We start from the raw sequence: 22,173 nt of genomic DNA on the forward strand, positions 1-22,173 counted from the left end.
TCTCGGTAACGACGCCAAAAACCCCCTGTGATTCTGGGCAAATCACTTAATCTCCCCGTGCCTAAAAAAAAAAAAAAAAAAAAAAATGAAAGTGTGTCCTCGTGTAACGTAACTGGTGCTATGTAAAGCGCTCTGATAACTGATTCGGTTCGGTTCTAGTTCGCGCTATATAAAAAAAAAAAAAATAATTAGAAGTAGATTTGAGTAAGCAAAAGAATTTGCAGAAACATTACAGAGTGGATTTCTCTGAAAGAGATATTGAAAATATGAATATCACAGGAAGAATCATTCATGTAGAAGATTTAATTGTGGTTTTGAGAAAATTGGGTGAATTAAGTAAATGGAGAGTGAAATGGACAAAGAAAAAAGATGAAGACAGAATAAGTTTAGCTTTTCCTATCAGAGAAAAGAAGGAAGAGGTAGTAAACGAGTTACCAATGAGAGAAATACCAGGAGGTGGGTATGTGCATGTTCCTTGGACAAGGCAGGACATTTTACTGTTCACAAATGATTTTCCTCGATTAAGAGAAAAACCTGTAGAATGGTATCGACAGGTAGACAGATTTGTGAAAGTTTCAAAAGTTTTATGGATTGATCTTGATGGATTCTTTGACATAGTTGTCCCATCAGATCCATGGACAGAAGGCAAAATTTCTATAGATTGGCCAAAAGAAAAACCTCCTCGACATATAGTGACAGGTGCTCCTTCATCAGATGTAATGAAAGTGTACGAAAAGGTAATTGTGTGGTTGAAAAATAAGATTCCCCAAAAGAGGTAGATTGGGTTAAAATAGATAGAACAACCAAAGAGCCAAAAGAGTCAGTACATTCATTTTATGAAAGATTACTGCTGGTATTCAAACAATACAGTGGTTATGAAAATTTAAGTAAGAAGGACATGAGCCATTTCATATACAGATTTGTATATGGCTTAAAACCTGAAATTGGTGAAATGATAAGAACTGGAATAGTTGGTTAGCAATCAAACACAGTAGATGAAATTTTGAGAAAAGCAAAATACTGTAGTGATGAATTAGATGCTAAACAAAAGAAGCTAAAAGAAAAAGCTATGTGGGCACAGGTAAAAGTGGCTGAACAACAATTGGCAAATCTGGGAAATAAAAATGTTGATCAAAATCAGCAAGGAAAATTGAAAGGTAATTATAATAAGCCATAATTGATGGGAAATATAGAAGAGTTAAAAAAGAAACTCCCATATTTTAATTGTGGCGAAATTGGACACTGGAAGCGCAAGTGTAAGAATCCGCCCAGAAATTTTAAAAATGCATCATTAAATCCACAGATGCAGAATGAGATAAATCAGCAGCAACAGCTACAGCGACAGGTAGTGATTCAGCAAAGTCAGATACCACAACCGCCACTTCCAAACTGTGTAAATGTGCAGAGATACAGTGCAGAAACAGGATTCAGCGGAGGTGAACAGGTAAACAGATCACTAAGAGTGAATGTGTCGAATGTGTCACAACAATATTGGTTGAAAGAAGATGGTGGGAGTGAATCTGATGATTACTTCTAACGGTGCCTGAGAGAGGAGGAAGAGTGTGTGCTTGGAGCCACTCTTGAGGTAGATCAGTCTGGTCCATTTGTAAATGGTAAAGTGAATGATGTAGAAATTACTTTCCTAGTGGATACAGGTGCTACCCGTTCTACTGTTAGATCAGTGGAAATAGAAAACTTACCTCTCTCTGGTGAAAAAATTCAAGTAGTAGGCGTAGCTAATCAGCAAATAAAAACAGATTTAACAGAACCAGTTGAAGTTGAAATAGGTAAATTTAAAGACAAGCACAGATTCATAGTTTGTGATAGCAGTCCTGTAAATCTTTTAGGTAGGTATATCCTTTGCAAGATGAATTGTGCAATATACTGCTCACCGGATGGTATTGAGCTACAAACATCAGAAGAAGATGGGCTTTACAAATTAACAATGTCAATGATTGAGGCAGAGGAAAGTAAATTATTTCCTGTGTTTGATAAGAATAATCTACCTGAAGAATTAAAAGACACAGTGAATGTTAAAATCTGGGATTTCACTGGAGATGAAATGGGTTTAATGAAAAATATAGATCCAGTAAAAATATCAGTAAAACAAGGAGCAGATTATCCAAACATTAGACAGTATAAAATGAAAGCAGAGGTGATTGTAGGAGTAATACCTGTAATAGACAAATTCATAAAGCAAGGTGTTCTAAAAGAAATTGAGAGTAGTCCATGTAATTCACCGATTATGGGAATTAAAAAGCCAAATGGAACTTTCAGGATTGTTCAAGACCTGAGAAAGGTTAACAAAATTGTTGTCCCATGTTGCCCAATTGTACCAAACCCAGCGGTAATTTTATATCAGATTCCGCATGATGCAGAATGGTACACGGTTATTGATTTATATAATGCATTTTTTACTGTTCCATTGCATCCAGAAAGCCAGCAAATTTTTGCGTTCAGGTTCAAAGAGCGTATCCTAGCATGGTGTCGTATTCCTCAAGGGTACACCGAAAGTCCATCTATTTTGAACCAATTTCTAAAGAGATCCTTGGAAAATCTAGATTTACCTGGAAAATCTATGTTAGTACAGTATGTTGATGATCTCCTTGTGGCTGCAAAAACAAGAGATAATTGTGTTATAGATACCATTACTCTTTTAAATCATCTGGCAGATGAGGGACATAAAGTATCACCTGCAAAATTACAGTTTTGCAAACAAGAAGTAAAATATCTTGGTCACAGAATTGCAAAGGGAGTCAGACAAGTGACAACAGAAAGAATACAAATGATTCAAGCAATGCAACCTCCAAAAACAGAGACAGGTTAGAATGTTTCTGGGAATGGTTGGTTATTGTCGCCAATGGATTAGTGGATTTTCAGTAATTGCAAAGCCACTGCAGAGACTGACAAAAGCAGACATAAAAGACCCGATTAGTCTAACAGAAACTGAATTAGAAGCTTTTGAACAGTTAAAAAGAAGTTTGTGTGAAGTTCCAGCATTGGGAATGCCGGACTACGAAAAAGAGTTTGAGCTGTATTGCAGTGAAAGAGAGGGTTGTGCATTATCAGTTCTGATTCAGAGACATGGAAGAATGAGAAAACCAATAGCATATTTCTCAGCTGTCCTTGACCCAGTTGCAAAAGCATTACCAGGTTGCTTAAAAGCAGTAGCTGCAACAAGTGTAAGTCTGGAACAAAGTGAAGGAATAATAATGGGATTTCCAGTAAAAGTATATGTACCACACTCAGTTGATGTTCTTCTCACAAGAAGCAGAACACAACATTTGACAAACAGTAGGCTAACAAAATATAAAAAGGTTATCTTTGGCTCAGACAATGTCTCAATTGCGAGATATGTGAATTTAAATCCTTCCATATTATTACCGGATGGTACAAAAACAGAAATCAGAAATGAGGTTGATCATGAATGCCTGGATGTATTAGAATATTGCACTAAACCTAGGTAAGATATAAAAGGTGTCCAGTTAGCTGAATCAGATTATGTTTTGTTTGTTGACGGTTCATGCTTGAGAACAGATGAAGGTGTTCTGAATGCAGCATATTCTGTGTGCACAGTTGCAGATGTCATTGAAGCCTCTTGTCTCAAAGGAATTTGTTCAGCTCAAGTAGCAGAATTGATTGCTTTGATTCGTGCATGCGAATTGGGAAAAGAGCAAAAAATAACTGTAGTGACTGGTAGTCAATATGGTTATGGCGTACTACATGACTATGGCCAACTCTGGTCTCAAAGAGGTTATTTAACTTCTGCAGGATCACCAATCAGAAATGCAAATTTGATCAAAAGACTTATCGATGGAATTCAGCTACCAGAAAAAAGTGCAGTCGTAAAGTGTTCAGCACACAAAAAAGGCGAGGATTACATAACAAAAGGAAATTCATGTGCTGATGAAATAGCAAAATTCTGTGCAAAAAATAATGTGTCAATTATTCGGGAAAAAGATAATTAACATGTTTTGAACTCACTTATGCTAACATCTGTAGTTGAGACTTGGCAAGGAGTAAAACAGTTGCAAGATGAGGCAGATGATGAAGAGAAAAATACATGGCTAAAAGCAGGATGCAGACAGAGAGAAGAAGATGAAAGTTGGGTTTACAAAGATGACAGACCAGTAATGCCAGACAGTATGATTTCTGACATGGCACGTATGTACCATGGTCCAGGACATATTGGCAGAGATTCTATGATTAGGTTATTTAGGCAAACATGGTACAATCCAAAATTCAGAATAATTGCAGAATCCCTTTGTCAGATATGTCTTATCTGCCAACAGATCAACCCAAACAGAAAAACCTTTGTGAGCATGGGAACCATAGGACGGGAGGGTGGTCCTTTTACCAGATTACAGCTTGATATTATTGACATGCCACATCACAACAAACTCAGATATGTTTTGGTAATAGTCTGTTTGTTTTCAAGATGGGTGGAAGCATTCCCAACACGCCGCAATGATTCAACTATTGTGGCAAAATTGCTTTTGAGAGAAATCCTACCAAGGTATGGATTTCCTGTAACGGTCGAGACAGATCGTGGTACACATTTTGAAAACAGATTGCTACAATTGGTTTGTGAAGCTCTGGACATAAAGCTAAAACTACACTGTGCTTACAGACCAGAAGCATCTGGTGTTGTTGAGCAAGTGAATGGTACAATAAAAAACAGAATAGCAAAAATGTGTTTAGCAACAGGAATGAAGTGGACAGACGCACTTCCACTTGTTTTGATGTCTTTGAGAAGCATTCCAGATAGAAAAACAGGTTTGAGCCCTCATGAAATTTTAATGGGTAGGGTCATGAGGCAAGCATTTGTTCCAGTTGATAAACTGTTGAGCATTAATGATAGTATCATTATGGACTACTGCAAATATCTATCTGATGTGGTGACTTCTGTGTTCCATCAGGTGGGAACTGAAGTAATTACAAAAGAGAAAGAACAAGCACATGATCTGTTACCTGGTGACTGGGTGAGGACAAAGGTTCATCGGAGAAGAAACTGCATAGTACCAAGGTGGCAGAAGGCAAGACAAGTGATATTAGTCACAACAAATGCAGTTAAGTGTAGAGGATTGAAGAGATGGATTCATGCTAGCCATACCATACGAGTGCCAGCACCTGAAAATCCTGACGAAGGTGAAACAACTGCTGATTCAGATTCAGAAGAAGAACCTGAAAGAAATCCAGATCCTGAAGATCGACAAGAAAGTCGACATCTGGAAAATTCAATTGCGAATGAGGCATTGAATGAAGAAAACGAAGAGATTGTGATACAAGATTCTGAAAATGATGAAGATCTGTTAGATCAAGAAGCAGAAAAAGAAGCTGAAGAAATAGTGATTCAAGATCAAGATCAGGAAAGTATTGAAAAGCAGATTGGAAGCTCTGGAAGCAGGAACGAACATTCTGAAACTGGGAAGTTGGAAGTAATTGAAGAAGAAGAAGAAGTTCCAAGTACCAGCTATAAGGATGATGTTCCTAACAGAGTGAAACTGCAGAGTAAAGAAGTTCCTGAATCTAAAAAAGAATCTGATACAGTAAAGTTGATTATCAATGAATCAGCTGAAAACACAAAGTGAAACAGATGAAAGTGGAGATGATTCGAAAGTGAAAATATCAAGGAAAAGAGCTTGGAGAGTGGAATATAATTTGGCAGAACCGAAAAAGAAATTATCAAGAAAAGGAGATAATTGGCCAAATGAAAACGTAAGGTTAAGATATAAATTAGCGAATAAAGCAAAAGAGCAGGTTAACGAAATCTAAAGTCAAAAAGAAGAAGACTCAAATAAGAGTAATTAAACAGGAAAGAAAATTGAAGTGATAAACAGCAGAGCAAAAAGGGTAATAAAGCCAAATCAGAAGTATAAGTCGCATGAATGGACTTATATAATTATTCCACCTGTAGTTGAAGTTAATAGTAGTCAAAGTAATTTTTATGATGCAAGTGATAATGATTGATTTTGTTCATTAGTTGACACAAGGTTGAAGATATTGTGTTAGGCGACACAAGGTAAAGAAATTGTGTTAGCTGCAAAACACATTGACGTATGACATAAGGTCGAAGAAAAGCTGTTAGAAAATAAATGTATCTGTTAAAAAAAAAAAAAAGAGGGGAGTATATTCAGTAATTTTTAATTTTTATTTTTTATTTTTAAGATGCCTTATACTAATAATAATTTGAGATGCTCTATCCTTAAAGCTTTTTTAAACTGAAAAATCTGATAAAATCATTGTACACAGACCAGAAATTCATCAAGATAGATCAGTAGGAGAGTTTTCTACTTATACCTTTTCAAGACTTTTATCTGAATATGTTAAGGTGATGGATGCAAAAGATTGCTACATTTGTGTAAAATTACCTACTTCTGTGTCTGAAGGTGTTACTTACAATATGCTTCCTCTTACTTATGGCATTACTTGTAGTGTAATAGCTAGCTTGTTTTATCAAACCGGACGATTGGAGTACTACTATTCTGATTATGATGAAATTTTTGCAAATTTAAAAGTTGTAGATAGCTTGAATAAAGTGAAACATGCTAAACAGATGAGGGAATTATTCCTAGTAACTAGTGAACTCACTTATGAGTATGCTTTTAGAAATAATTAAACATGTAGATTGAGGGCAGAAGAAAAATCGTTCTTAAATTTGGTGGGCAATTTACAAGCAAAATGAAATGATGAAACATTCTAAGTCTAAATTTTGGCAAATGGAAGATGAAAAGCTCAATGGTAGAAGTGAAAATGTTGCAATTCATATAGATACACCTGTTAGTGGAAAATTTTGTATAAGACGAGATAATACTTTGTTTGATAATTATTTTGTTGGTGCAAGTCAATGTGAAGACACTTATCGAATTATAGGGGGTTGGGGATTTAAAGGAGGCAAAGATCCAATTTACCCTGGAATTTATTTTGCCTGTGGGAACAAAGCTTATTACAATCTCACAGACCACTGGTATGGGACATGCTATGTAGGTTTAGTTTTTTCCAAAATGTTTCATGTAGATAGAAATGCAAAAGGTTAATTTGAAATTGGCAATCACCTGAATAGATTTAAAAGGGAAAGTTTTTCAGAAATAATGGGAGACATATTTGGTGCAATAATACCTATGATGGGAATAACCCTGAATGCAAATAAAATCAGAAAAATGTCTACAATTGTTGATAGATTCTCTACTGAAACAGCAAGTGGATTTCAATTAGTGAATACAGAGCTTATTGCCATAAGAACCATGGTAATGCAGGATCGTTTTGCTTTAGACATTCTGTTAGCTAAAGAGGGTGGAGTTTGTGGAATTCTACACGTCCACCATTGCTGTACTTATATCCCAGACAAGAGTAAGGATATAGAAATGTACATTAGAAACATCCCTGAATTACATGAAGAAGTAGAACCTTTAGAAGATGATAGTTTTTTAGAACGTTTAAGTAAAGGATTTGCATCAATTAAAGACTGGTTTCAAGAGATTGGTAGTTCAATTATAGGTAAAATAGTTTATCCTTTAATAGTCATAGCTATAGTGATACTTTTGTTAAAAATTAGTTGCATGATACACAAGAGAAGAAAATATGTAGTTGAAAAGGAAAGAATTTGCAAACTTAGAAAGGAGAAAGAAAAAGAAATAGAATTAGAAGAGTTTCGAAAAACCTAATATGAAAAATGCAGAAAAACAGATGAATCTAAAGTTTAGTAATACTAATATTAAGAAAGTCCAAAACATGTTCAAGGGTTGAAAAATGTATACATTTTTGGGTATAATTTGGTGATTTTAAAATCACCAGAGGAGGGAGTTGATGGAGCAAGGTGATGAACAAGATTTTGTTCAAACTTGCAAAGTTAATCTCTCATAACTTTAATAGAATTAATTAGCATGTGGTGAAATTACTAATCAACTTAGTTTAAAATTACATTCAACAGTACACGCGGGTTAACTAATGTGCTACATGTTGCAAAATGCAAAAGAGAAAAATAATAAACTAACCTTGTCTATTGTCTTTGTCAGTATTAAATGCGGCTGTTTAACTAATGGCATCTGCTTATTTTGTGTGCTTATGTTATGTCTTTTCTGTGATAAAAATGCATAAAAGAGTTCCTGCAGTTCCTAAAGGAATGGTAGATATGATGCTGCTTAATTGTGCTTCAGCTAGGTAACCTAATTAACGGGATTAATTAGTAAAGGGGGTGGGTAACAGAATGGGTTTCAATTCTTTAATTAATTGATGTCTTGTGTTTGTTTAATAATAGTTTCCGATGTGAGGCCTAGAAGTGATTTGGCAGACAAAATCACAGATGAAAACTTGTCCAGAGTGATGCCTTGCACATTCGCAGCTGTGAAGACTTTTACTGCATATTCATCATAATATGAAAAAGCAGACATTCAGCTGAATTGAACGTGCACTCGGAGAAAAGCTCAAGGACAGGAACTTGTTATGACTGCCAAGACTAGGAAGTGATATGTTCAAGACTCGGGAAAAGTAACAATTTTGAGGAAGCTGAAAGACGTGGAAGTGAGAGACAATAGGGCTTGTGTGAAGCCTGAACTTGGTAAAGAAATGGTGATGACCTAATTGTGGACTGACACAAGTTAGCCAATGGAAAGTCTGGATTTCCACGAAAATATGTAAAATGTAGTAAGTTTAGCTAGAAAGAAAGGTATAAAACCTGACCTTTGGAGTGGAGCAAAAAACTCTCTCTTCTTGTCATTCCTGATTGACGTGACATGCTGTCGGACCTTTGGCGCACGTAAGGACAGCAGACTTTAAATGATTTTTCCTTTCTAGGTGGAGTGAGAATTAAACAGGGAAATAGGTTTAGGGAATGGAAACTGTTATTTTGCTATTAATTCATGTTTATGGTTTTGCTTTGAAAGTGTCAGTTTATTAATTCATTTCCTCACTAAAATGCTGCTTTCTTGATTGCTTATATAAAAAAAGATTTTAAACGTAAATGACTTTTCTTTTATGAATAATAAAGTTAATAAAAATTGGATTTGAAATGACAAGCTGGTCTTGTTTATTCATGATCTAGTTACCATCAGTTGATTCAATCGCCTTTAGTGGCTTGATAAATAAATTTTAAATGTTTTTAAACCATGGTGAAAACAGTTAAACTGCAGTTGTGTATAATAGTGTAAATAGTATAAGTGTAGTTTTATTAATCAGGCCACACGATTCAGTTGCTCAAAAATTGTCTCATTGGTGTTATGGGCCTTATTTGTGTTTCATGATTAATGGTGAGTATTGTGGTGATAGGTAGCGTTTTTGAGACAGTTTTTCAGACAGAGCGCTGGATCACTGCAAAAACCCTTTTGCAATTTGAGAAGGCTTTTTCCGAATCATGAAATGGCTTTAGTACATTGTAAAAAAACATTTTGCAGTGGAACACCTGTGATTTTGTGGATTGCAGGATTTACAAATGTAAAATGCTTCTGCTGATTTGGCGACAAAGCAGTTTTTTGTCCGCTACGCCCAGCTGTACTGCTATGTGCAGAGCCGAGTAGACGCCTGTGACTTTAACCTTTCACTGGTAGAAAGTGGAGCTTCACAGTAGGAGCGAGTTAGACCATCTATTCTAATCCCTTTATAACAATCCAACTTAACAAATGCAATATAAAAAGTTTAATTAAGACTAACGAGGTAATACATACCTGGAATAAAAGCTGGTCTAATGACCCGTTGGGCATGTACTCTGTTACAATTCCTACAAATGTTGGCTCATTGCAGATTCCCAAAATTGGCAGAATGTACTTAAACCTGGCCTTGTGCAAGATCTCTGCTTCTTTGAGAATTGTGCTTCTTTCTCTGTAACAAAAATATAAATAGTCTCATAAATTTTCGAAGATGTACACAATCGCCATTTCAACTCCTCAATACAGTGTTTGAAATAAATACATGTCTTAATTAGATTAGATTAGATTAGATTGGAATACTTGTAGAGCGCATGGCTACCTTGTCAAAGAGGCGTCCCAGCGCTGATGCAAGGCGAAGTGAGGGACAGAGGAGGGATTACAGAAAGTTGCAGTAGCAGACTACCCATGGTGCACAAAGAAAACCCAGAGCTGGTAGCTGTAGAGCTGGTATTAATCAGTCACTGGTACTGTGTAATGATGAGAGGCGAGATAATTCGAGCATTTTGTTTTGCTCAGTATGACACCCTACATGCAATGAGTTTGCCCAGACATGGACTTCCTGTTCATTGTAACATAGAAATCAAGCTATACATTACTGAGGAGGTCTAAATAAGCCAACATCAGCCCCAGGATGATTGTGCTCCCACCTCGGGATCTGGCCTAGTAGTTCAGGCTGGACTGTTCCTTTTGGAGCAGGATCAAGACTGATTTGCATATGGCCAGGCTCAGCCTAGAATAGCATAGTGTGCAGACAACGTTGGTCTGCAATTTGGCCCAAGTATTTACAGTGGCTGGAACAAATTAAGCATTCCTGCCATCTCTTTTTTCTTTTCCTCGGTTCCCTTAGTGCAAGTCACACTCACTCACAGGGACTCAAACCATCTAGAAAGAATGGAACTGGATTGCCACTTTAGTAAAGATGTGAAACCGTGCCCTTCTGAACAGACCTAATGATACAAACATACCCAATAGCAATCTGACATTCAATACTAGCAAGAAGAGACGCATTATTGGGCCCCCTGGACAAAGTATGCGAGTGACCTTCAAAATTCATATAAGTTGGTGATGTAACAAATGTACAAAACAATGAGCCCAATAAGGACCTCACGGAGTTATGGGCCCCCGTGCACTGCCTAGTAAATAGGGGGCACTATTATGACCCTGACTTAGTTGCAAATTAGGAATCCTCCTTAACAGAATCAAACATAGAAACAATAAGGTCTACAGTGCGTGCCGTTTAAGGACTACACCTTAGGGCTACCGATAAGGGAGCATGTGGGCATTACTTTTCTGGCTTTTGTAATTAAGCCACTTTCAAATGCATTTTTAAAATTGTTTTTGTTCTACCTCAGAATTTATTTCAAAGCTGGGATGTAGAAATTGATTGTCCATTCTAACTGTTCTGTCAGAACATGTAATTTTTATTTTTGAACTCGATGTTATACGTTCATTGAAACTGACTCACAGTACTTTAGTGCAGTATGGTTTACAAAATTTAACAAACACATTACTTAGGGACAGGTTTTGGAGATGATGGTGTGGGCCGCACGTCACTGCCACACCTCCGCACCGCCAATTGTCACTGTCGTCCGCCTACCAGATTAAAAGTAATTTTGTGGTCTGACGGGCGGGTGGCATGGTGGTCCTGCTGCGGTGCTGTTTAAAGGCTGACTGTGAGCCTTATATAGCACCACAGCGGTAACGCCAGTGTATGTTCCTACACAGGAAGAAATAAACCATGTCTGGGATTCCTTCCCGTGCAACAACTGGGGTTGCAGATTTACAGGGGGACACTACATGCACCCCCAGACACAGAGGAACATGGTGGACTAGAGGGGGCCTACAGTGCCCCCTTTGTTGCCTCACCACCACCCTTTTCATAGTGGTGCGACTGCCATGAAAAGGACGGCAGTGAGGCAACTCAAAATATGCTCGGCGGCACCACCAGCATATCTTGGTTTCAAACCACTGCCAGAGCACTGTAGGACCCTGGATCTGTGGCGGTAGCAGTGGTTCAGTTGTGGTCCGGATGCTACACTTACAACACTGCGTGCGGTCCTGCAGTGTGGCGGTGGTCGAACCGCCACCAAGACTTTGGCGGTCCAATGGACCGCTGTAGTCGTAATAAGGCCCTTAGAGTAGATGTAGGTAAATTTAACAAAAAAAAAAATCAGAGATAAGCATTGCTCCTCGATTTTAGGCAAAGTGATTAAATACATTACCTAAGCAGCTCTTAAAAGGGCTTTCCGTGATGGCATCTATCTTGTCATTAGTTAATAAAATCACAGCTACATATCAATTTGGCAAGAAAGTGGAACAAATTATTGAACAAAAAATTCAATTGGAAAAAAATAATCTTTTGATATATTTGATCTATTCACCACACTTTCCCCATTCATTTCAGTTTTTTGCTTAGATGGGTTACAATTCGTTAGGACTTTTTAACGTTCTGCGATCATGATCAGCTCAAGGAGGATGTTTGGATAAATGTTTTAAGGAGGAGAGTGCACATGCTCTTACATGTTTCAATATGTGAAATTTTTTCTGAGGAGAATCTGGTAGGAAAGAGCCAAACATGTTCCATTCCTCCTTGGGTCATTATTTTCTTACTGAAATGTTGTGGTAAAAAAAAGTGTGACAGTGAAGCGGAAAACGTGTACTAACGTGCTTACAACAGCAATGCACACCAGCAATGCTCACTCCTTACAAAGGGAGACATGAAAGGATTCACAAAGGTAAAAGTTTACAATTGTGAATCAGGCCCCGAAAGGAAACTCTTACATGGATCCAAAATGGTACGAATAGACAATTAGATGACTACCAAGTCATCAAACTGCACTTACTATCACCTGCTACTTACCACATATGCATTTACCGGGCTATAGGCATGTGACGAAAAGACAAAATGTGAAACAAGCATTTGCAATGTAATAGGTCTCGCCTTTAGGCGAGTTTAAGCTATTGGCATTGTAAATGACAATGCCTTTTATTTATGTTTTAAAAACGAAAACAAAAATAAAAGGCTTACCCCCAGATGCATCAAGGCCAGATTCTGCGAATTCCAAATTGCAAAAAATACTGAATTGCAATTTAGAATTCGCAGAATGGGATGCATGAAGAAAAGCGAATAAAAAAAGCGAATCGCAGTCGGCCGCAAGTGCCGATTGCGATTTTTGCGAAATCGCACACAAATCTTAGAATCGCCAGTTTCCCATGTTGAAATTGAGATCTCGCAATTACCGAAATCGCAAATTGCGATCTCGCTAATTGCGAGACCGCAAAAACGGGAAATCGCATTTCGAGCACTATGATGACATCACAACCAGGAAGTAGGCAGTTCCCTCACTCATTCAGAACACAGAGCCTGAGAGTGGAAGAAGCACAGCCCAGAGCTCCACAAGACACATCCTGCAGCACCACAACAGGACACACACACCAAAACAGAATGTCCCAGGAAGCAGCAGGAAGCAGTGCACCTGGCAGAAAACGAAAAATACAATTTTCAGAGCAGGAGTTGGAGTTCCTCATCGAGGGTGTAAGCAGGGACCATGACAGGCTGTTTGGCAAGGAATCCCGGAAGGTGCCTGAAGCCGACAAGAGGCGCATTTGGCAGCGCATCCGTTCCAAGGTGAACTCTGTTGGAGTGACCCAGCGCTCCATTGATGAGCTGAAAAAGAGGTGGTACGACCTCAGAGGTCGTGCCAAAGAACGCATTGCTGAGAGGCTGGAGGAGCAACATTCCACCGGAGGAGGAGACCCCACAGTTGCGCCCAACACTCCACTTGAAGACCTGGTGGAGGACACACTCAACCCTGCAGCCTGCGTGGGGGTCACCCGGCTGGACACCTCCCGACTCACCCAACAATCCCAAGGTAAGTGCCATGCGACATGCGACCCCGTCCCCTAACAATGCACATGCCTCCAGAGCTAGCCATTTGATAACCCTAGTAATGCAGGCCATGCACACCTGAAATGCCATATTACATTGTGGGACCTGTAGTGTGACAATATTTCCCGGATAGCCACACACAGCCAGACCTGTCAAGTGAAACATATCCCTAAAGCCAGTCAGGGAATGCAAGCCTGCATGCATGTTGCAACATCCCATGTGCAAGATACATATCATTAATCATGCACCCATTTACATCACAGGTGCGTCAGAACAACCCAGCACTGACAGCGAGGCCCTCCAGATTGAGGAGGACCCTGAGGACACCGAGAGAGAGGGCCATCCTGCCCCACGACCTGGACCATCACAACCACCAGCACCAGTACCACCACCTCCCCATGTGGACAGGGCCACCCCTGCAGCAACAGGAGGACAGCAACCACCCCATGTGACACCCATGTCGGTGGTACAGGCCACACCACCACCACCCAGGAGGCAGACACGGCACACAGCCACTGTGCCTTCGCAGTCCAGCGGACTGATGAGGCAGCAGCGCAACATGTCAACACGCGCTGGCAGGGGGGAACATGTCCGAGATCCTGGGCTGGGCATAGAACGCCGGATGCTTGCTGTCCACCAAAAGCAGGCACGGCACATGGCAGCCATGCAGCTGCAGCTTTATAAGACAGCGCGCAACGTGAGCCAGCACACGGAAAGCGTGCATGTGCTGACGGCTGCTGTCAGGGAGAACAGTCAGATCATGGTGTCACAGCAGGACATCACCCGCCGCAGCCACCGCCAGCTGCTGACCCGCCTGTCGGCATACATCTGATCCAACCATCTGATTGGTAATGCGACCTCCCAACTTTCGCGCCGGTCCCTGGTGATTCAAATTCAGATGGTACAATGCTGCCAGGACGTCGCCAGGGCCTTGGAACAGGTCACAACAGCTGTCCAGAATCAGCAGGCCTCTGGCCATGGCCAAGCAAGGGGGGGGGATGATGCCAGTGAGGGCACTTCAAGTCTCAGCAGCCTGTCCGTGCCGGTGGCAACCGTACACCGCCGCAGCAGCAGGCCCAGTGCTGCATCACGGGCCAATATTGGCGAGGAGGACGTGGAGAGGCGACTGGGTGCGTCCGGCTGGAGGCGCCAGTGACTATGTACTCTAGCAGCAGTGCCATGCTGATAAGACAAGCACGCCTGCTTCGCTATTATGGGGCTGTATGAGGAAATACAGTTGTCATGTATTGTGCAAAAAACAATAAGAATTTATTTCAAACGTAAATCCGACTCATGTCATTATTTCATATGGCATGCATGAGTGCAGTGTTGTGTGAGGGGTATGGGTGCACTGGAAATAGTTCATTGTGATTTGGTTGCGGCGCCTGTGTCCTTCTGCAGGATTCTCCCCGCGCTGCATGATGCACATGTGCAGGTGGGCGGTTGTCCCCCTCCGACTCACTGCCAGAGATCTCAGCAGGTATCCTCCGCTTGGTAGCAATATTGTGGAGTATGGCACACACGGCCACGATGCGGCAGTAGACCTCAGGCTGGTATTTGAGGGCCCCACCAGTCTTATGTAGGATGCGGAATTGGCTCTTTAACAGCCCAAATGTCCGTTCAATGCAATTTCTAGTGCGAATGTGTGCAGCATTGTAACACCGTTCCTGTGGTGTGGCAGGGTTGAGGTATGGGGTGAGGAGGTACTCACGGAGGCCGTAGACACCGTCACCTGAATGAAAGGAGCTGAGGGTCAGTGCCTGTTATGTGCAGCTACATGGTCTCGACGTACTGTATGTGGGCATGTGTACTTACCTAGGAGGTTTCCTTCGCCATAGTCACCCCTGGCCAAGCGGGTGTGTATGCCACTGTGCCGGAAGTTGAAGGAATCATGCGTGCTCCCCGGGTATTGGGCCACTATGTCAGTGATGATTGTCTTTGCATTGCAGACCATCTGGATGTTCAGTGAGTGGTATGACTTGCGGTTCCGGTACATATACTCTGTCTCAGCGGGTGGGCAGATGTGGATGTGGGTACAGTCAATGCATCCAATTACATGGGGAAATTGCGCAATGTTGTAGAATTGAAGCTTTGTTTGACTTAAGTCCTGTTGGTTGTTTGGGAAGGTTATGTAATGGTGTATTCGGGTCAGCATGGCGTCCAGGAAACTCCGTAGGCAGCGGGACAGTGTGCTCTGGGAGATCCCCCCTGCATATGCAACTATCCCCTGGAAGCTTCCAGAGGCCAGGAGGTGCAGGCAGCACAGGACCTGGACATGGGTGGGCATGGCATTGGTCCTCCGTGTTGGGTGCTGCATCAGGGGTCAAGGTCATCGATGAGCTTCTTAATCATTGCCCCATTCAGCCTGTATTTGGAGTAGATCTCCTCATCAGTCTGGCCCAGGAGTGTTATCCACAGCCGGAAGATGTGCTCCTGAATCCTGCGTTGGTTCCGGGCTGCACGCTGGAGCCTCAGCCGCCTTGCCACGATGTATAGACCTGGCATAGTGAATGTCCTCATGCTCCTACTGTGTCTCCTTAAGTGTGTTTGTTTTGCCCCGGCCACTTTTAAAATTTGATTTTTTTTTCCAATTGAACTTTATGGTTACCACCTGGTTTGACTTCTCCTTAAATAGCGCCTCGCTAATTGCGATTTTGTGGTTTTTCGCTAATTGCGATTTTTGATGAATTGGATTAGCAAATATTTTGCGAGTTCGCGAATTATTTCGCAGAATCAGTGGAACATCGCTATTACAGAATCGCTAAGGGGGTTCCACGTTGATTCTGCGCATTTAATTGCGATCTCGCAAAATATTTTTTGCGAATTCGCAATTTGGTTGGTTTTTCAATCATGAATTACGGGAACATAAATTGCGATCGCAATAGCTGTTTCGCAACTATTGCGATCGCAATTTTGGTTGATGAATCTATGCCATTGTCATTTGCAATGTCAATGGCTCAAACTTGCGTAAATGCGAGACCTATTGCTTTGCAAATGCTGGTTTCTCTTTCCATCATGCAGTCTGCTCGCCTCCCTACCCAATTGAACCCGTCTCTGTCCCGCTCTCTGGCTCTCTCTCTGTTCTCTCCTCTCTTCATCTCTGTCTGCTGCTCTTTTATCGTCTTTCCTCCTGTCCCTCATGCTCTTTTGTAGGTGTTTTTGTGTCTCTCTTTGGCTTTCGGCCACCACTCTCCTCAGGTCTCCGTTACTTTGGCTGCCTCTCAGGTTCTCCTGCTCTCCGGCCACTTCTCGTGTTCTTTCACTACCACATTCAAACCTCTCCCGCTGGTTTTCCATCTGCTCTACTCTTTCTCTCTCCCCCACCTCGCCCCTTCTCTCATGCAATGCTGGGACCTTGGCAGCCCCGCCCGCCTTCCCAGCCCCTCTGCCTTACCTCACAGTGCCGGTCTGAGTTCGCAATTACTTGAAGGATAAAGACGCTGCGAGGGGCTGGGGTGCTCCCGCCATGCCTGCAACCACCGGTCACCATGACAACAAGGACGCTGCTTCCTCTCCTTCCTCATTTGCGGCTCTGAAAGCATGTGGAAAGGGCTGGTGGGGGGAGGAATGGGCTGGGCGGAGGAGGGAGAGGGAATCTGGGGATGGGTGTGAGGAATGTAGCAGGGGGGCTGGAGGGCTGGAGGGCAGAGAGAGAGTCGAGGAGGAAGGATAAGACATCATGGGACGGGCCGGGGTGCAGATAAGGGGGAAATAGCTGTGGGGAGGATCAGAGATGGAGGATTGGGTATAAGAAGGAAGTGGTGGTGGGGGGGTAATCAGTGAATAGCGAATACAAATACCCGCACCTAACAGCATCCAGAGACCCACAGACTTCCATCAGCCCTTGCCGCGGCCCGGGGTGTATGGTGTGCATCCCTCTCCCAGCACCCCGGATTCATGGGGTGCCCCCAGCATTCACAAGCATTCACAAGCACAGACAGCCGTCTACCCCCGCATCTAGTGAGGCACAGCCTGCCGCTTTGTGTCTGTAGGTAAGCGCTCCCAGGGGCATTTCCTTTGCTGCAATCCTCCAGGTAGCGGATTTGGCTCTGTCTCTGAGCTCTGTCTCTGAGCTGCTGCTATGTTTTTCGGGAAGGGTGCGTCTCAGGTTCTGCAGTGTGCAGGTTTTCACCGGTCTGGGGTGCATTTCCACGTTTTGCTGAATTTTAGTGAACAGAAACTTAGGTGCGAATATTTAATGGAGCATGGGCATCCGATATAAAATAAATAAATAAATGTAGAGCGTTGTCCCTAAAGTGGGCGCCGCGCTCTGATGTAAAGTAAAAAATAATAAATAGAGTGCGCGCCGTGCTCCGATGTAAAGTTAAAATTAAAATGAATAAATAACAAGTCGGAGTGACAATAATTAAACAGCATGCACCGCACTCCAGCCGGAATGACAAAAAAAAGTCCTCACCCTCTAATTAAAGGAGATAGTAACATGCTGCAAGTAAAGCATCCAGTCCCAGTGGGCGGGGCTGAAAGTGGACCAGGTGGTAACCAGGAGGGACTAAAAAGCCTCACTTACAATGTGAAGCCAGCGTTTAGCATGGAGGATGACGCAAGCCAATAGAAACGGGGTGGAACCTACACTGAACTTCGAAACCGTATTGATTACAAGAAGCCCTCGCATGGTGAGTGTAGCGCATGCGTGCTGCTAACGACAGGCGAGACCTAAAAATATTCAGTCTGTAATGGTTACATCTGGAAACTCAGACCAAAAGGCCCTACTATCACAGAGCAAAAGCGGATAGGGGGTTGTACTAATGATAAATAAGGAACTATTAGAACATGTGACAATCCACATTAGCCCATTGATAAGCATAAGTTTTCTTTTTAGCCATGGAATTTACTACAGGTAGCGTGAATCCGTTTTACTCATTATTGCAATATGTCAATTGTGTCCATCAAATGAAGTAAATATTAGTACTTGTTGTGTGCAATTTATTGGCCAGCCTGTTTCCAACCTATAAACAAATAAAGGCTATGGGTGTGATGAGGCTGAAAGCACAATTGCCACACCTGATCATTTAGCCCAAATGAAGCATTAATACCACTGCGGTCATCAATGATTTAGTGGTGTTCATGTGTCCAAGTAATATATTTGTTCTGACCAAGCTCTTAAATTTCTACCCACAATATAGCACATTCAAAAGGAATTCAAAGACTCGCTGTTTTTTGCTGCACAGTGTACAAGGAATATTTATTTACCGTTGTACTCACTTTTCATCTAGAACTATTCAGTTACAGTAAGACTTCACTCTATATAGAATACACTGCTGAAAGCCACAAGCCTTAGCAAAATCAATCATTTCAAAAAATTGCAGGGGTAACATATTTTCATAGCAGTCATTAACCACGCAGAACAGCCAGCATCAATAAACACTGTCCTCTCTCACACAGGTATAACACAGGCAGCAGCAGTGCATGCTTCCGCTACGGACAGGCCTGGTATAGTAAAGCACTGGTGCGCCACACTCATTGTCATACACTTTGTGGATGGTGTACAAAGTTTGGCAGTGTCCTTTTATAGGTGGGCCCAACCTAATGAACCTGCGTCTCTAGTTTATATTTCATTTAATGTGTGTGGCCAGAACATATATGGAATCATTCCCCTTGGTATAGTATTACTCTCAGAAGCTGCAATTGAACAAATTCTGCATTGTGTGTACAATTACTTTTTCACACTTTTGTGGATGTAGATATGCTTGATGTGCTACGACTTTAAATAATTTAGAGGTATGAGCAGTTTGACCCATTGACTTCAGTTCGAAGGACCTCATGAACAGTGAGGCAATTCCACAGTGAATCAATTCTAGTGTTAAAATGCAATTACCTGTGACTCTCTAGAGCCTTAATGATTTCTTAAGTGCTTTTTATGGTCTGGCTGTACAGCCCAGCTGTGACCAGACAATTATGTGAACGTCACTACAAAGTTGCTTTAGCTCTGCCCACATGTTGATAACCAGGAGTATATGTTTTGATTGGGCAGACGTTTTGTATTTCCACAAAAAATGTGCTAGCCCTCCACACAACTGTGATCATTTTATTTGTCCAGCTACCTGAGACCGAACTTTCAGTGGCACACACGTCTTTGTAATACTATTAATAACTAGATAGTTTCGTTTTTTGGGTCTCGCCTACGCAGCACGCATGCACTGCATAGGAAAAAGACCTCTTGTAATGGATTCGGTTTTGAGGCCAAAAATGTGCAAGCGTTGCATTGCTTTCAATGGCAACGCGTGCACGTTTGGTGATTCCCTTGCGGGAGCGAGCTTTCAAACCATCTGTTTGTAATTAACAGATGGTTCCTGCTCGCTCCCGCATGGGAAACAAGCGCAGGCCCCCTCCTCTCTCCCCTTCCCCTGCTGCCTCTCATCAAACGTGTTTTTTTTTTTTAGTTTGAGTGTGCGCGCTTGTTATAGGTGTTTCCGTTTTAGACTGCGTTTGATGCTGTTGTTCCATGTGTTTTGCTTTTCATACTTCATGCTGTTTTAGTTTTGCGTGTTTAATTTTCCTCTTCGTTTCCAGTAACCCACCATTTGCAAGTATGTACCCGTCAGAGGTGAAGCGGAAATGTACGTGATTTTCAAAAGATGGAAAGTCTACAATGGTTCCTGCCGCACCTGGGAGCATAGGTCTGATATAATTTTGCTTGTTTGAATGTTGATGGGTGTACCCCTGGTTCTGAGCAAATTGGATCACTGGTAATTCTTATACACAAGTTGCCCCCCCCCCCCCGCTGAACTTCCATGGGGACCGATCTGCACTTTGCCAGCTCCGGGAAGTGTGGTACCGGCTCTACCTGCGGCTCGCGAGCTTTCAGGCCACGGATCGCCTGCTCAAAGTGTGTGCTCTTTGATGGGGCCGCCCGTGATCTCCCCGCCGGGGCTCCCGCGGCATTACCGGGCAGGCAGGACTGCAGGCTCCATCATGCTGCTGGCGCCATGATTGTTTGGGTCTGGTTAACAGCGCAACACACGGGAGCCCGGGAGGGATAGAATTCCGAGCCCCGCCATAGGGCACCTTTGACATCCATCGGCACCACCAATTAAAGGCCCAGCTGCCCTTGATGGCACTGACACTTCCAAGCAGGATTTTTAGGGTGTCATTGCCCTAAAGCTGACCTCAAGCATGAGCTCAGACAATGCCCACTGGAGGGAGTGATGCCCTGGGAGCGAAAAGTGAACGTTTGCTTAAAATGACAAAATAAGGTCAAACTAACTAATAATGTATAATCTGTAAGCGTTCAACTATGTGCAAAAGTATTGATAAGTGATTTTTAGACAGTGCTTGCAACTATTTATTGTGCTGCCATTTCAGGTGTAATAATCAGGGCCGCTGGAATGATATGGCAATGATCAAATTATGAATCATGGTTTAATAAATTATGCGAAAAAAGGCAAATTATGTGGCATAATGTGGCATTTTGCATGGCAGTATCATTTTGTTATTTAGCTATATTTTACACCCGTTGATTCTGTCTGTCAAATGTTATACCTAGTCAGTACCAGTTTAACATCTTTGTACAGTAATGAGAAATTTAAAGGTGGCCCCATAAACTTTTTGGAGGGTCTGCTATTGTGCAGAAACAATCGTGTGTTGCATTTTAGTAACGTTTTATCTGTTTGAGCTATACAATCTGAGAATTAGGCAGTCCATGAATAATTTTGTGACGAATGCAGAAAACCCACAATCATGCAGAAAATGCCATAGCAGCAGAACCACATAATTTCAGTAGCCCTTTCTACAATTAAGCAACTTAGTAGTACCACTGACTACTGTTGTCATCGTCAAAAGTATGAGAACCTGAATCCACCAAGTGTGGATAGTACCTGCAACCGGCACACAGATTTCAGAAAGACTGGTGCTTTAAATATTCAAGTGCTGTCAGATGGCGAGTACCTGCAAGTCATTGTTTTGAAAGGGAGAGTACGCTCGCTTGTCAACACCGGTGCTGTACTTTGAATGTGGAATATCTGGCACTTCTCAGTAGCAAAGAGGCACTGTGGAACAGGGAGTCGCTGCAACTTTGTGTTTCCATTTTGAGCATTGAAATATCCACATCGATCTCAGGTTTTTCTTTTAATTATTAGAGACAAATATTAATTCACAACTTTTGCTTCTTCCCAAAAAGTGATGCGGCATAATCAGCTTTGATAGCAATTTCCTCCGCAATAGAGAAACAAGATGTTCAAAAATAAATGCAATGTGCAATTCACATAAATCTTACTTAAATAAAAACACGATCAACCTACATTAAAACAAATAAATAACGTATCTAGGTATCTAAATTCATATCTAAAATATATTTTCTCTGCTTATTGGCACACAGCTCTGTAAGCAGAGCATTTCGACCCTCCTAGATAAGAAGCTGTAGGGGGGCATGTGCGTCTGGTAGCTTCAGCTGTAAGGGACTGCTTTGCACATAGCAGAACCACAGGGAAAGCTACATACAGAGGAAAAGTTTTAGACCTTCTTACCCAGTTTGAGCTCCACCCATCTTCCTATGTGTTAATCTCGCTCACAATGAAAGTTGCTATCGGGAGTTTGCAAATATGTTACATGTCATGAAAATGACCTTCTGCCATTCCAGTTTTTTCAGCCAACATCACTGATCATGTTGCGATTCGTAGTTTGATA

General features: G+C 41.7%; 1 protein-coding gene across 4 annotated transcripts in view; it reads right to left on the minus strand.

Moving 5' to 3' along the window:
• The window catches only part of RIPK2 (receptor interacting serine/threonine kinase 2), a 419,608-nt gene that overhangs the window by 229,943 nt on the left and 167,492 nt on the right, over window positions 1–22,173 (minus strand). For all 4 annotated transcript variants that reach the window (XM_078687067.1, XM_078687064.1, XM_078687066.1 and 1 more), the window contains exon 2: window positions 9,660–9,813. In XM_078687067.1, coding sequence (XP_078543193.1) covers window positions 9,660–9,695 — 36 coding nt within the window. In that variant the 5' untranslated portion in view covers window positions 9,696–9,813. The remainder of the gene's footprint in view (window positions 1–9,659; window positions 9,814–22,173) is intronic.

This window comes from Lissotriton helveticus, chromosome 4_1 (genome assembly GCF_964261635.1).
Source record: "Lissotriton helveticus chromosome 4_1, aLisHel1.1, whole genome shotgun sequence".
NCBI classification, from domain to species: domain Eukaryota; kingdom Metazoa; phylum Chordata; class Amphibia; order Caudata; family Salamandridae; genus Lissotriton; species Lissotriton helveticus.